The 13271-nt window shown below is 55.6% G+C and overlaps 1 protein-coding gene across 1 annotated transcript in view; it reads right to left on the bottom strand.

Moving 5' to 3' along the window:
• The window catches only part of FAIM2 (Fas apoptotic inhibitory molecule 2), a 31159-nt gene extending 23068 nt beyond the window's left edge, over window positions 1–8091 (bottom strand). Inside the window, exons 1-5 of the mRNA XM_070410271.1 lie at window positions 7790–8091; window positions 4215–4410; window positions 1367–1470; window positions 913–977; window positions 471–524 (exon numbers count right to left, since the gene is read on the bottom strand). Of these exons, the coding sequence (XP_070266372.1) occupies window positions 471–524; window positions 913–977; window positions 1367–1470; window positions 4215–4410; window positions 7790–7804 (434 nt within the window). The 5' untranslated portion in view covers window positions 7805–8091. The remainder of the gene's footprint in view (window positions 1–470; window positions 525–912; window positions 978–1366; window positions 1471–4214; window positions 4411–7789) is intronic.
• Window positions 8092–13271: the final 5180 nt, after the last annotated feature.

Genomic DNA, 13271 nt, shown 5'->3' with positions numbered 1-13271 from the left:
CCTCTCTGAGCCTTAGTTTTCTGAGGTAATCATACCCTGTAGATTTGAGGAATGAATTCAATACCATACAGCAAGCACACAGAACAATGCTCATCCCTTATTAGGTACCCTATAATTAACAATTCAATTAGTTAGCATTAATAACATTAATAAGAGGAGCAACATTATTATTAGTGTGAGCAAAGGTGTCCTCCTCCTCCTTCTCTGCAGAGCCCAGGTCTGAGTCTCTCCAGCATGGCCCCAGCCCCACCCCTCCCTCCTTGTGTGGGCATCAGACCTATGCCCACCTCCTCCCCTTCTAAGACCTAAACACCTCAGAAGGGCCTTCTGGCCTCACACTTGTGGGAACACATCCTACGGGGTGGGACGAGGCCATGGGCTTATGTTCTATCAACAGAGATTTCCATCTCTGTGCCACTGAGGGTTCTCTGGGAAGGGGCCTGGGGACCGGGGGTCTGGGATATACTCACTAGGAGGCCCAGTACCAGCCTGGGTTAGCCTGGATATAGTCCTTAACGGGGTCGCTGCAGAGGGAGGGAGGGAAAAAGAACAAACATTTACCCTCTGTCTCTATTTCTGATCGAACATCTGCACTTGCCCCCCACCCCCACCCCAGTTCACAGGACTGGAGAGAAAGAAAGGAGGCATGCACCCCTGGTGGCTCAGGAAGCCCAGCCACAGCCACAGGCTGGGACTCAGAAGTGCTGGGTGTGAGGCTAGAGGACCTGAGAGAGGCCTAGAAAGCCCCAGGTCCCCCCACCCTGAATGGAGGACTCCTGCGTGTGCACTCTCTAAGGTTCTCTCCAGGCGTGAGCAGGCCCACTGCCCTACAACGTTGGTCTGGGCGCCCCCACCCCCACCCCCAGGCCATGGCCAGCCCCTGACAGGTGCTGGTTTCCAATGCCAACTCACCAGAAGGTAAAGAGCGCCACGACACTCACGGTCACCAGCAGCTGGATCAGCAGGATAGTATAGACCTGGGGTGGGGGGAAGGGGTTCCTTGTTTGAGGCCAGGGAGGCTCAGGTCCCCAGCAAAGCTCAGGGAGGCCCGAGATTCCCTGTGACTCAATCTCCTCTCCAGACCACATCCTGTGCCCTCTGTCCTCCTTCTTGAGGGTCACAGGAACAGATCCAGGACCCAGTAAAGGAGTAAAGATGGTCCAGAACCCACACCCATAGTGAAAGGGCCTCTCAGTATCTGGAGAGAAGAGACCACATGTTTAGGGCTGGCAGGGCCAGTGGGGGGATCTAAGGAAGCACTTCCCAACAGCTGGCATCACGAGAGAGGGACAGACTGTGGCCTCTGCTGCAGAGAGCTCCCCACACCCAGCCCCCGAGTCCTGGAGAGTTGGGGAGCGGCAGTTACCTTTCTGATGAAGACTCGGCGAACTTGCTGGTCATCCCAACTGAAGGTGGTGAAGAGCTCATGGTCTCCGGTGGGGAAACCGCTCTCATAGCTGGAGCTGCTGCCTGGGGGACGGGGGAGGACCATGAGGGCTCCGATACATATAAACCCTGGCCCCAACCTCCACCTGCTCAGAGCTGCCGCTTGTCAAACTGGCTCTCTGGACCAGCCAAAACCTTTCTCTCCAGCCCCATTCTCAGACCTTGCACTCCATCTTCAGATCTCTCTCCCTAGCTGCTTCTCATCCTTCTTGTTCTGAGTCCTGAGGACGAACTGTCATCTCCCTGCCCCTTCCCTCCACCCGGCTGGGGCTCTCTGGACATGAAGCTCTGCCGTACAAATTCGCCCCTTCCCTCCTGTGTCTCCCCACCGCCTCCCTGGACACTCAGGCTTCCTTGTGGCAAAGAATCAGAGAGGGACAGACATAATCTCAGGGCTACCCAGCACATCTCAGGGTCCAGGGTCCTGATCCCAGCTTGCTCTGAGGCCCTTGGGGTGGACACTGGGACCAGTTGGATGGGTGAACCCGCTGGCAATCCAGCTGGGAACCAGGGCTGGGGGATTCCTGGAGGGGAAGTAAAGCCAGGACAGGGCAAGAAGTGGGGTGTGGGTGGGAATGAAGTTTTGCAGGCTGGTCCCAGAGCTCAGACTTTCAGAAGAGCATGGGCTCCATTGTCAGACACACACACATGTGGCTCCTCCTCTAAGACTGACTGTGTGACCCTGAGCAAATGACCAGCCTTCCCAAGTCCCTTCTATGAAGTGGGTCAGTGAAGCCACCTCATGGGGATGAAACGAGATAAAAGTGATCGCCTGTGGCTCTGGCATCACGAGAGGAAAGGGTATCTGCCTGGAGTCTTGACGAACGGCATGAGCTATCCTAGTAGAGGCAGGGAAATGAGTCCCCTGATGGGGACGACGCCACCCTCTCCCCTGCACCCCTCGTCTGGGCCCTTCCTGGGACCTCACGTGCCCACTGTGTCCCCCTCCACTGTCTCCATCAGTCCTCCACGTTGTTCCCTTCACAGTAACAGCCTCCGTCTTGGCCTTTCAAAGATGACCACAGCACTGCCTTGCTTCAAGCTCTTTGACAGCTCCCACTGCTTTTCACTCAAGTTCAAGTTCCTTAACAAAGCCCCACAGCCTCCCAGGAGCCCCCAGCGCCCTCCCTGCACATTATTTCCTCCTCCATTTCTTCAGCCGTGCATTCTCTTGCTCCTGGGCCTCTGCACATCCCACTCCTCAGCCTGGAACACTCACTTCCCTGCCTCTTTACCAGGATAATGCACGCTGTTCTTCAGGACTCGGCGCAGATGCCCTTTCCTCCGGGAAGTCTTCTCTGACAGCAGGCAGGTTAGGTGAGTGCCCGGGCCTCTACCACTGCGCCTGTTTCACTGTATGGTAGTTGTCTATTTCCTTGGCTGAGCTCTGTGAGGGCAGGTCTTGCAAATGGACACATCCCCAGAAATGAGCTCAGTGCCAGACACAGTGCCTGGCACACACTTAGTAAATGTTTGTCACATGTTGACTGCAATGACCTGCCTTCCTGGCCTGACAACTGCTTGGAAAACATTCCTTAAGGCAGCCAGTCCTGGCCGCCAGGAAATGGGCAAAGAGGAAGGGGAGAGAGGTGGGCCTACTGCAAGCCTGGGGCCTGAGACCCTCACTCTCTCATCCTTCACTTCTTCTTCATGTTCTTTCTGTCTGTATCCCCCCACCAAGGCCCGACTAGCCAGGCCGTGGAGGGGGAGAGAAGAAGAGAGAAAGCAGTCCTGTGGGTATCTGAGGCTTGGGAAGGGCTCCCCAAATACCAGACCTTTATTGGCCTTCCTGTTGGACACAAGCACATAGTTCTGCTTGGGTCTAGGACGAGGGGTTTTGTGGCGAGTGGTGTGGACCATGGTGACCACTCCTTGTGAGTAGACGCCGTCTGAGGCATTGTCCCTGGGATCCCTTCTAGAATTCTGCTGGGGGTGGGGGTGGGGAGCTGACAGGGTGGGGGAGGGGGTTGAGGGGCTACTGAGGAGGCTGAAGGGGCTGAGGAAGATTTGAGAAGGGGCCTTTCCTTACAGCTCGTGGGAGCTATATGTTCCCAGCCCTGAGGCAAAGCTCCCACAGGCTGCTCAACTTAACAAAGGGGCTCCCACCAGCTACAATTCTGGGCACTAGCCTGGGTGAGTCTGGTTGTGAGGGGCACTGAGGCTGTCACCCACACACCCGCCCACATCATGCCCCCAACAAGGGCCTGGGGAAAGGGAGAGAGACAGGAGAGTATTGGGTGCCGTGGATCCTCAGGTCTCTGGCCCCCAACACTCCTAGGGCCTCCCTGGTGATGTGTCCCCACTAAGGTTTCATATCCGCTAACAAGTAAACATGCTGCACCCCACTCACAGGTAGCCACCCCCGCTAAGGCTGTGGCAGCCCCAGCATCAGATGGCTCCTTCCTGCCCTTACCCTGTCCTCTCCTCATTGCCTTCCTGTGACCCTTTCTTCTAGGAGAGCCTCTCTGACCAGCCCCTGGCTTTCCTCCCCGCATCTGTCCCCTCGGCCCTAGCAGGGCGCGTGGAAAAAAATCCCCACATCCCCATCCAACAGCACTCTGACTGCAGCCATTGTACGTCTCCCTTTCCATGGCGTCCTCCTGGACCGTCCTCAGAACAGCCCTCCAAACCCCAAACCGTTGCCCACAGAGCCTCCTACAACAACCATCCAGTGCACCGATTTCTGGGCAACTTCCTCCCACCCCAGTTTTCCATGTGAGCCCACCTCGCCCCCCGATGCTCCAGCCTTCAGGAGCTGAGGGACTTACTAGGATCCACATAGGCCCAGCTGGGGTGGAGAGGCACAGCCGCAGGGGCTGCAGGGAAGGCCCCTGCCTTCAGCCCCTCCGCAGAGGTGGCCTCCTCGTAGGAGGGCGGGGCTGACGGCACTGCCGGAGCCTCCTTCTTCTCACCGTTCGCCTGCTGCTGGCCCTCGGTCCCGGGGGCCTTGTTAGCCACGGAGAGCTGTGGAGTGGAGGCAGAGAGAGATGGTTACCAGGGAAAGGGTGCCTTCCAAGCCCTCCTCACCAAGCCTTCCCTTCCATTTTGGGAGTTTTACGGGTACTTTGTCCCCTGCACTAGGAAGGGCGGGGTGAAGACAAGACTCCCTGTTTTTGTTGCATATGTATGCAGTGAAATATTACTCAGCCTTAAAAAAGAAGGACATCCTCCCATATGTGACCACATGGATGAATCTGAAGGACACTGTGCTCAGTGAAATAAGCCACTCACAGAAAGACAAAGACTGCATGCTCCTAGTGATATGTGGATGCTAAAATGTCGAACTCACAGAAGCACAGAGTAGGACAGTGGTTGCCCGTGGCTGGGAGGGAGATGGGGGAAATGAGGAGATGTTGGTCAAGGGGTACAAAGTGTCACTTATGCAGGATGAAGAAGTTCGGGGATCTAATGCACAGCGTGGTGACTATAGTTAACAATACTGTATGTTGGACTTAAAAATCTGCTGAGAGGGTCGATCTAAGTTCTTTCCACAAAAATAGAAGGAACGATGTGGAGTGATGGACATGCTGAACAGCTTGATTTTGGTGATCATTTCACAATGTATATCAAAACACCAAGTTTTACACCTTAAATATATACAATTTCTATTTGCCTCTTATATCCCAATAAAGCTTGGGGGGGGGGTGTCTCCCTATTTTATAGATGGGAGAACTGAGCTCCAGGAAGGTCAGGGCTGGCCAGGCACACACTGGAGCTGGGATAAGAACCGAGAAAGGAGAAAATTCTTAGGAGAGACCCTCCCCGTTGGTGGTCACGGTTCCCATGGCAGGATTGGGTTTGTATGGGTCCACTGTTTCTCTGGGGTCTAAAGAGGGTTCTGGGACATAGTAAACCCTTAAAAGTATTATTGAATGAACGGTTCTCTTGCTTCATCTCCCTGCTACCTTGCTAGTCGTATGTTGACCTTTGTTTTAAAACGAGGGAACGGAGGATCAGAGAGAAGAATAACTCGCCCAAGGTCACATTGTCACACGTGGCCACTGGGCTGCAGAGCCCAGGCACCATCCACTGGGACTGGCCGCTGCTGCTGGGCTGCAGACAACCAAGGATGGTGAGGGTGGGAAAGCCGGGGAACAGAGCGGGGAGGAGAGGGAGAAAAGAGGAAGAGGAACGGGGACTGCAGGGCAGAAGGAGGGCAAGAGGCCCTGGCTGAGGGCCCTGTTCTGGACTCATCCTGTTGGAATCTCAGCCTTCCCCTGAGTCAGAGCAGAATCACAGAATCACTGCTGACAGGGACCTCAGAAGGCATCGAATTCAACCCCTTTTTCATTTTACAGATGAGGACCCTGAGGCCCGGGAAAACCTGCCCATGGCAGGTTGAAACCTCAAGTCCATTTAACTCCGATGTGACCCCTGCCCCACAATGTACACCTTTAGCTTTGGAGAGAGGACATGAGCTGTGAGGGCCTGAATGATGTCGCCAGAGAAGGGCAGGTTGGGTGGAGGGTAGGTATGAAAACTGGAACAGCCAAAAAGGACTGAGCTTTAGATCTGCCTCCAGAAAGAATGTGTTAAACCTCAAGGTCTACCGAGGAAGGCTGAGGAGTCCCTTCTTTGCAGGGTGCGTCCAGCTGAGGCAGCCAGTCAGAGGCAAGCACCAGATCTCTGTCCTCACCCAGCCCTGAGGACCACTGAACTGGAAGGGTCTAGTCCAGTGGTCGGCAAACTGCGGCTCGCGAGCCACATGCGGCTCTTTGGCCCCTTGAGTGTGGCTCTTCCTAAGCCTTAGGAGTACCCTAATTAAGTTAATAACAATGAACCTACCTATATAGTTTAAGTTAAAAAAATTTGGCTCTCAAAAGAAATTTCAATCGTTGTACTGTTGATATTTGGCTCTGTTGACTAATGAGTTTGCCAACCACTGGTCTAGTCCATCACTAGAAACCCTGTGAGTAAGCTGGGGGCGAGCAGCAGGGGAGGCGGAACAGGAAGCAGGGTCAGCAAAGTGCCTGGTGGAGGTGAGGGTAGGGAGTTGAGGGGAGGGTCCGGAGAGGGAGGAGTTTTCATTTTCCCCACAGTGAATACCCCCCAGGCCTCCTTGGGGAAGGGCCTCCAAGCCTAAGCCTATGGGAATGGGGTCCTGGCTCCCCTGCTCCCCTCCCACTCCCCAGCCTCCATGACCAGCCAGACCAGGAGAGTCAGGCCCAGGAAAACACCTTCCAGCCCCAGAAGGAGGTCCTCTGAGCCCAGACCCAGCGCTCATGCCTGGGAAAAGGATGATCACCTCCGACTTCAGCTCTGTCCAAGCTGGTCCCTACACCAGCCCCCACCCTGGCACTCAATCACCCGGAGCCTCCTGGGCCTTCACACACACACACACACACACACACACACACACACACACACGCACGCTCGCGCTCGTCCGGCATTCCCAATGGCAGGAGGTGGTATCACCCAATGACATCATTTTGAGGCCGTATGAGCTTAAAAACAGGGAGAGGAGGGTCTGAGAATCCAGGGAAGGCTGCCATTGGCTCTGAGGCTCCTCTCAGAAAGAAGAAGGGGAGTGTAAGGGAGGTCCCTATCTGTTTTCTCAGCTCAATCCTTAGTACCCCAAGCAGAAGGCCCCAGGACCCTCCCCCTTTGCCCCAGGCCCCGGTGGTTGTATAATTCCACAGGCTGCTGATGTTACATAACCCTACTGGGCCAGCCAAGCCTCTGCCCAAACCCTTCCCCTACATTTTAAGCCTAGAACTGGAAAAAAAGAGAAAAGACGTTTCATCTGGTCTCATCTAGTCCCATGCCCTGCCAAAACCAAAACAAGAATTAGAGCATCCTGATGCAGGGTTGCCATAGTAACCCTCTAACCACAGTTGATGTGTCCAGATGTAGAATAATGACAGGGGTTTGGGTGGGGGGGTGTTTTTGTGGATGGTGCGAAAGATGAGCTAATGTCAGGGTTGGGATTGGACCTGAAGGGGATGCTGGATAGGAACTGCCCCTCACAGCTCACCCTGGTGAGCACACAGGTACTCCACACACACACATACACACATACACACACACATACATACATACACGCATGCACACACACGGACATCAGGCTGACTCCTTAAGGGGGCTGGGCGTCTGTGCAGGGTTCTGGGATGTCAAAGGGGTGGAAGGGGGTCAGGGGAGGAGAGGTGAGCCTGGTGGGCAGGAAGAGGCCCCGACCCATTCCTTGAAATGGGTCTTTGGTCCTCTGACTTCAGCAAGGACCACAGAGGGCCTTTCCACCAGGGCCGGGGGAGGATGCTAGAGTGGTCCAGAGAGCTCGCTCAGGATGACAGGGAGCCAGGAGCCCGAGGATGGAGGATGGTGCAGGCGGGGGAGATGCCGGTACCTTTCCCTGGGTCATGGTGCCGTCTCTCGGGGAAGGGGTCCCCGAAGCCTGCCTGCGTCTCTTCCTTCCTCCGCGTGGGTTCTAGCAACCTCCACTGCAGCCGTGCCAGGCGGACCGGAACGTACCACCGGGCGCGGGGGGGAGGAGGGGACGGGGGCGGGCCGGAAGGCTGCGGAGGAGGCCTCTGCGGATTCGCGAGCCTAGGGGAGGAGGCGTGCACCGCCCCCTCCTCCTCCTCCGGCCCCTTCTCCCCTCGTCCCTCACCCCCGGGAGCAGGGCGAGCGGGCTGCGGAGCAGCTCAAGTGGATGGGTCTGTGCGGGCGGGAGGAGGCGCGGGGACTCCGTGACGCCGGGCAGGTGATGCCGCCTGCGGGTAACTGGAGCCGGCGTCAGGGCCTCATTTCTCCACCGTCTCTGCCACTGATAGGCTCTCCCCTTGCCTCTGCCCCTTTCCCCTCCCTCTTTGGATGAAGCCCTGATTTCTGTCTCCATCTCCATTTCCCCTCTCATCATCTCTGTTTCATCATCCACGGCAGATTGGGAAAAGTCTCCCTCGGCGTCTAACAGGGCCCTAACTTCCTATGGGCTTTTGGGCAAGCCAGGTGTGCACCTCTCCTTGCCTCCGTTTTCTCGCCTGTGAGATGGGAGCAAGAGGCCCCTACTGCCTTGCCCCAGGAACATGCTGTGGGAAGATGCAGCCCCAGGTTCTTACACCCCTGCTGGGACACTCTACCAGTCTTCCTGGGAACACCTCTAATTCTGTCTCAAAGCTTCTCCAACCCTCCGTGCTGCTCCTTTTCTGCTTCCACTCTCAGCGTCCTTCACTCCATCTCCATCCCCCCTGCCCCATTCCAGAGCCAGCCCCATCCCCTTTCCCAGGCTTGTCCTTGGGGCTTGGCCATCACCAGGCCCTGCTGTCCGCAGCTGCCGCAGTGTTACTGTGGGGCTTGCAATCTCAGGAGCTGGGCTCAAGTCCCAATGTAGACACCCACTGGCGGTGTGACTTTGGTGAGGCCTTAACCTCTGGGCGTCACCATCTCCGATGGAAAGGAGGACGGAGGACGACAGCGGAGCTCTGTCATCCGAGATTGACTGTAAGACGCACCGTTTATGGGGGGGACACAGGTTGATGCCGCCTACCAGAGCATCCTGGGCTGCCACAGGGTGAGGACTCAGAGAGCTGTCTAATTGGATCTGAACCTCACCGGATGGGCTGAGAAGCCAAGGCCTGGTGCAAATGGGGGTGGCCTCTTACCTTCTGCTTCCCGGTCAACAACCAGAGAGACCCCCTCATGCCCCGTGAGAAGCAGGGCCCTGGGTAGGCAGGTACATTACTGAAGGCTTCATTCCACCCCTGCTTGCCCTTTGTCCCCCACTCCATAGCCACACACTGGGGCCTGAGCCTCCAATCTGGAGGCTTTCTAAGCCCCTATACACCTGTCCCCTGCCTGCCCCCTCTCTCCTTCTCCCTGCCCTGCTCCTAGAGCTCTTCTTCCCCACACACTGGCCCTGCGCCTCCACCTCCACACCCTGCACTGCTCCCGGAGCTCTGCCTGGCCACTCCAGGTTCCGGCCCCCCTCCCTCTCCGCACCTGTTTTGGAGTGTTTTCCTTCTCCTGTTTGTCACATCAAGGCTACCTCCTCCGGGAAGCCTCTTTGGCCCCTAGTCTGGGTTAGATGCTTTTTTCTTTCTTTCTATAGTTTCACCCTGACAGAACACCTGCCACATAGCTCTGTGGGGTTTCTTTATCTGTCTCCGCATTAGACTCTGAGGAAGCCTGTCTCTAGCAGGTTTTGTGTCAGCAGTACTGAGTATACGGCATGTGGAACACACTCAGGACAGCCTAGCTCTCACTGTTACCCAGACAGGTGGTCTTGCACAGAGCCTGCCTTTGTGTCGGCCTTGGCATTTTCCTAGGTTTGTCTATCTTACCTGCTGCTTCTCTCCCCATTCATTCTGCTCCTGCCACACAGCCCCCTTGACTGCTCCTTGCCTGGGCCAGGCACGCTCTTAGTTCAGGGCCTTGGCGCTTGCTGTGTCCTCGGCCTGGCAGGCCTCTGCTCAGACATCGCCTTATTGGGAAGGGCTTCCTGATCCTGTACAAGTAGCAATGCCCCCAGCATGCCCCCACCAGCTCATTGGACAGCCCCCTTTTCCTAACCCGGCTTAATTTTTTTCCATGGCAGTTGTCACCTCTGATATATATATATTTTGTTTAGTGCCCCCCCCCCCCCCCCCATCTCTCACTAGCGTATCAGCTACCTGAGAGGAGGAGTTTTGGGGGAAGTTGTCATTGCTCTGCACCCATCAGTCAAAATAGTAGTAGATGCTTGATACATGTTTGAATGACTGAAGTGCAACATTATACAAAATCCTTATATTCCTCAGACATTTTGACACTGTTAGCGCTATGATGTGTCTCAGCACCGGACTCTATTACCATGGCGTCACTGATATGTCCCCATTGCATGGTCTTTGGACATGACCCAAATATTGGGATGTTTGTCTAACACTCCTCTGGCCGCTGGAGGCAGCAAGATAGGAGGGTCCAAGGCGAGCTTCAGTCAGGCAGGCTTGGTTGCGGTCCCAGCCTCTCTACTTCAAAGCTCTACGACTCTGGACAAGTTAGTTCCCCTCTCAGAGCCTCAGTTTTCTCATCTGTAAAATGGGGGCTAGTGATAGTACTGACTGAGATTGTAGAGTGGACTAAGTGAGGATGTATGTAAAGAGTTTCACATGGCGCCCAGTATTAGTATTGGCCCTAAGAGTTCTCCAAATGTTGTTTAGTGAAATAATTCATTTCCACCCTCATCAGCAGCTCAGTTTCACTGTTCCTCATTCATGTGCGTTTAATAGTCTAAAAATAAGACATGTGCTGTGCCTGCCTCTGTGTGACACACTGTGGTAGACGCTTTGGTGGTTCACAGAGGAATCAGATGTTGCAGCCTCTCTCTGAGGAGGGAAGGAAGGTCCCTTCAGAGCTCACCCGGTGCTGTGCTGGCGTGGGAGCAGGTGAAGCAGGACGGCCAGAGGAAGGGGTGCCCACGGGCAACAGTGAGGGGTGGCTCAGGGGAACTTGTTGGGGTCACAACCTTGAATTCCTAGCCTAGGGATGGGCTCTATTCTGTTTGCACGAGGTGGGGCAGTCGGGGAATTTCTAGGTGTTTTGAGCAGGAATAATGTGTTCAAAGACATGCTTCAGAAAGACCAAACTGTTGTAGTGATTTTTGCCAATAAAGTGTTTCCTTAAACACGAAGGGAATAAGGACCAGCCTGTGAGCAACGTATGGGAGGGATTGAGTGAGGGCACGATTAAGGTGCAGGGACGAGCATGGAGACTCCGTGACGGTACAAGAGACAGAGGCTCGTGGCCCAGACTCTGAGCAGGCTGCCTGGGCTGTCATCCCGGCCCTCCAGATGCTTCACTTCTCTGTGCCTCAGTTTCCTCCCCTGTAACACGAAGGTGGTGAGTAAAGCACTTAGAACAGGGCCAGACACACCAAGTGTTCCATGTGCGTTTGATAGTCTAAAAATAAGACAGATGATCCAGGGGCAGGAAAGATGGAGAGAGGCAGACAGCTTGGGGCAGGACTGACGGAACTTAGGAAGAGGCTGGACAGGGGACAAAGGGAGAAGAGGAGTCAGCAGGGACGGAGGTTTGGAGGCTGAGTCCCTGGTAGAATGGTGCCATTAATAAAAGGGAGGAAGGAGCTGACATGTTCACGTCTCAGATTGAATTTGTGGTGCCAAATTCAACCTTTGGGACCACCAGGTGGAGATGTCCTGTAGGCCACCAGGTAGAAACTCCTGAAGTCTAGGGCCTTCCACCGCTCCGGGCACCGTGCACTTTGTTTTAGGGGAATTTCACTTCCCTTCCCACCCAGCAGCCCAACCCTGGGCTTCATGGAGTTGAGTAGGGTGGCTACCGGGAACTGGACTGGATTGGGGCTCCTTGGAGAGTGAGGCCAAGGAGAGAAGAGTGGGGAGAGTAGACCAAAGGCAGCACCTGGGGTTGGAGGAGACAGATGGAAGTTCTTTCCTCCTCCAGGATTTGCCTTCAACACCTCCACCAGGCTGTGGTGAGAGTGGAGGGATTCAAAGACCTAAGTCAATGTTCTCAGGGCTGCTGCTGGGGGGCAGGGAGGTTGTGGCCCCAGCCATTTCCGCTCTCTTCCTTTCAGGCCTACCCTGTGGCGGCCCATCCCGCTCCACCGTTCTGCTCTGGTTGCCAGCCAGCTCTGTTTGGGGCAAGTGCCAGGGAGAGGAGGGAGCTGAAGGTGCGGACAGAGGCAACGCTTCTCATTTTATAGCCATAGAAGCCAAAAGCCAAAGATGGTGGCTTTTCCAAAGTTACACGACATTTTGGGGGCCAAGCCAAGGTGAGAAGAGTCGGTCAGCCCAAGAAGGTGTCAGTGTCACTGAGATTGAGCGTGAGGGATGAGTTGGGAGGTTTTCTGGGGTCCTAAGTGGGCGGAAGCAGAGCTATCCAGGCACTTGTCCCCAGATCCTCACCCCAACCACAGACCTGTACACCCAGCCTGCACCTGCCTCTATTCCATCCCCTGCCCCCGCGTCTCCCCAGGGTAAAGAGAGAACCTGCCCATTTGAGGCCAGTGATGGGGTGGGGCAGAGGCAGGCGCTAGAGCCCAGGTTGCTCACAGCGGGCAAGTTTCTGCCAGAGGTAGTGGCCTAGCTGAGCTCAGGCATCCCAGTGCACCATGCTGAGTGTAGCCTGTGCCTCAGCGTGGCTGCCTCCACAAATTTCAAAGCCTGTCATTGCCGTGCAGGTCCCTGGCCCCCTATGACTCTCCTTTCCTACCTCCCCCTCCTCCTAGCGGCCCTACAGCAAAGAACCAGACATCCTGTGCTGGCCAGCCAAAGCCTGGTTACACAACCCATCTACTCAAGGTGTCCATTCCCCCCCCCCCCCGCCAATGCCATGACGCGCTGCCTGCCCAGATACAGTCTCCAAGGCACAGGGACAGAAGCCTTTGGCAAGCATCAACACCCTCTTCTCAGCTGCAGGATTGCCTAAGGTGTGGAACCACATTCCTCTCCCTCCCCTTCCCCCCCTTCCAGCCCATCATTCCTGGGCTCTTGCTAGGAGCTGGGGCAGGGGAGCAGAGTGTAGAGTCACTATCCAGGCCCTTCATGCCCAGCCCCACCTCCTCCGCTGGCCTCGCAGGATCCCGGCCCTTCAGACGTCAGTTCTCTCCCCTGGGCTCGGTGTTGGGCCTACCCTCCCTGATTCCTGAAACAGTCACAGGTTCTGCTCCAGTCACATGTTGTGCTATGAGTACGTGCACTTCTGCTTCTCCGCCAGGTGGAAAGCTCCTTAAAGAGAGGACCGTATATCTCAGTCCTTCCAGCCCCCACCCCATCTCTTCCACCTGGCAGAGTTCCCATCCACGCCCTCGAGGAACTAGCTGTCTAAGGCACCCACTGTGTGTGAATGGACACCATCTTCATCATTGTTCAGAA

Source organism: Myotis yumanensis, unplaced genomic scaffold, assembly GCF_028538775.1.
Source record: "Myotis yumanensis isolate MYYU_CA2020_CCGP unplaced genomic scaffold, mMyoYum1.0.hap1 SCAF_3, whole genome shotgun sequence".
In the NCBI taxonomy this organism is placed as follows: Eukaryota; Metazoa; Chordata; class Mammalia; order Chiroptera; family Vespertilionidae; genus Myotis; species Myotis yumanensis.
The sequence above is the reverse complement of the archived record's forward strand: the minus strand, read 5'-3'. Positions and strand labels throughout refer to the sequence as shown.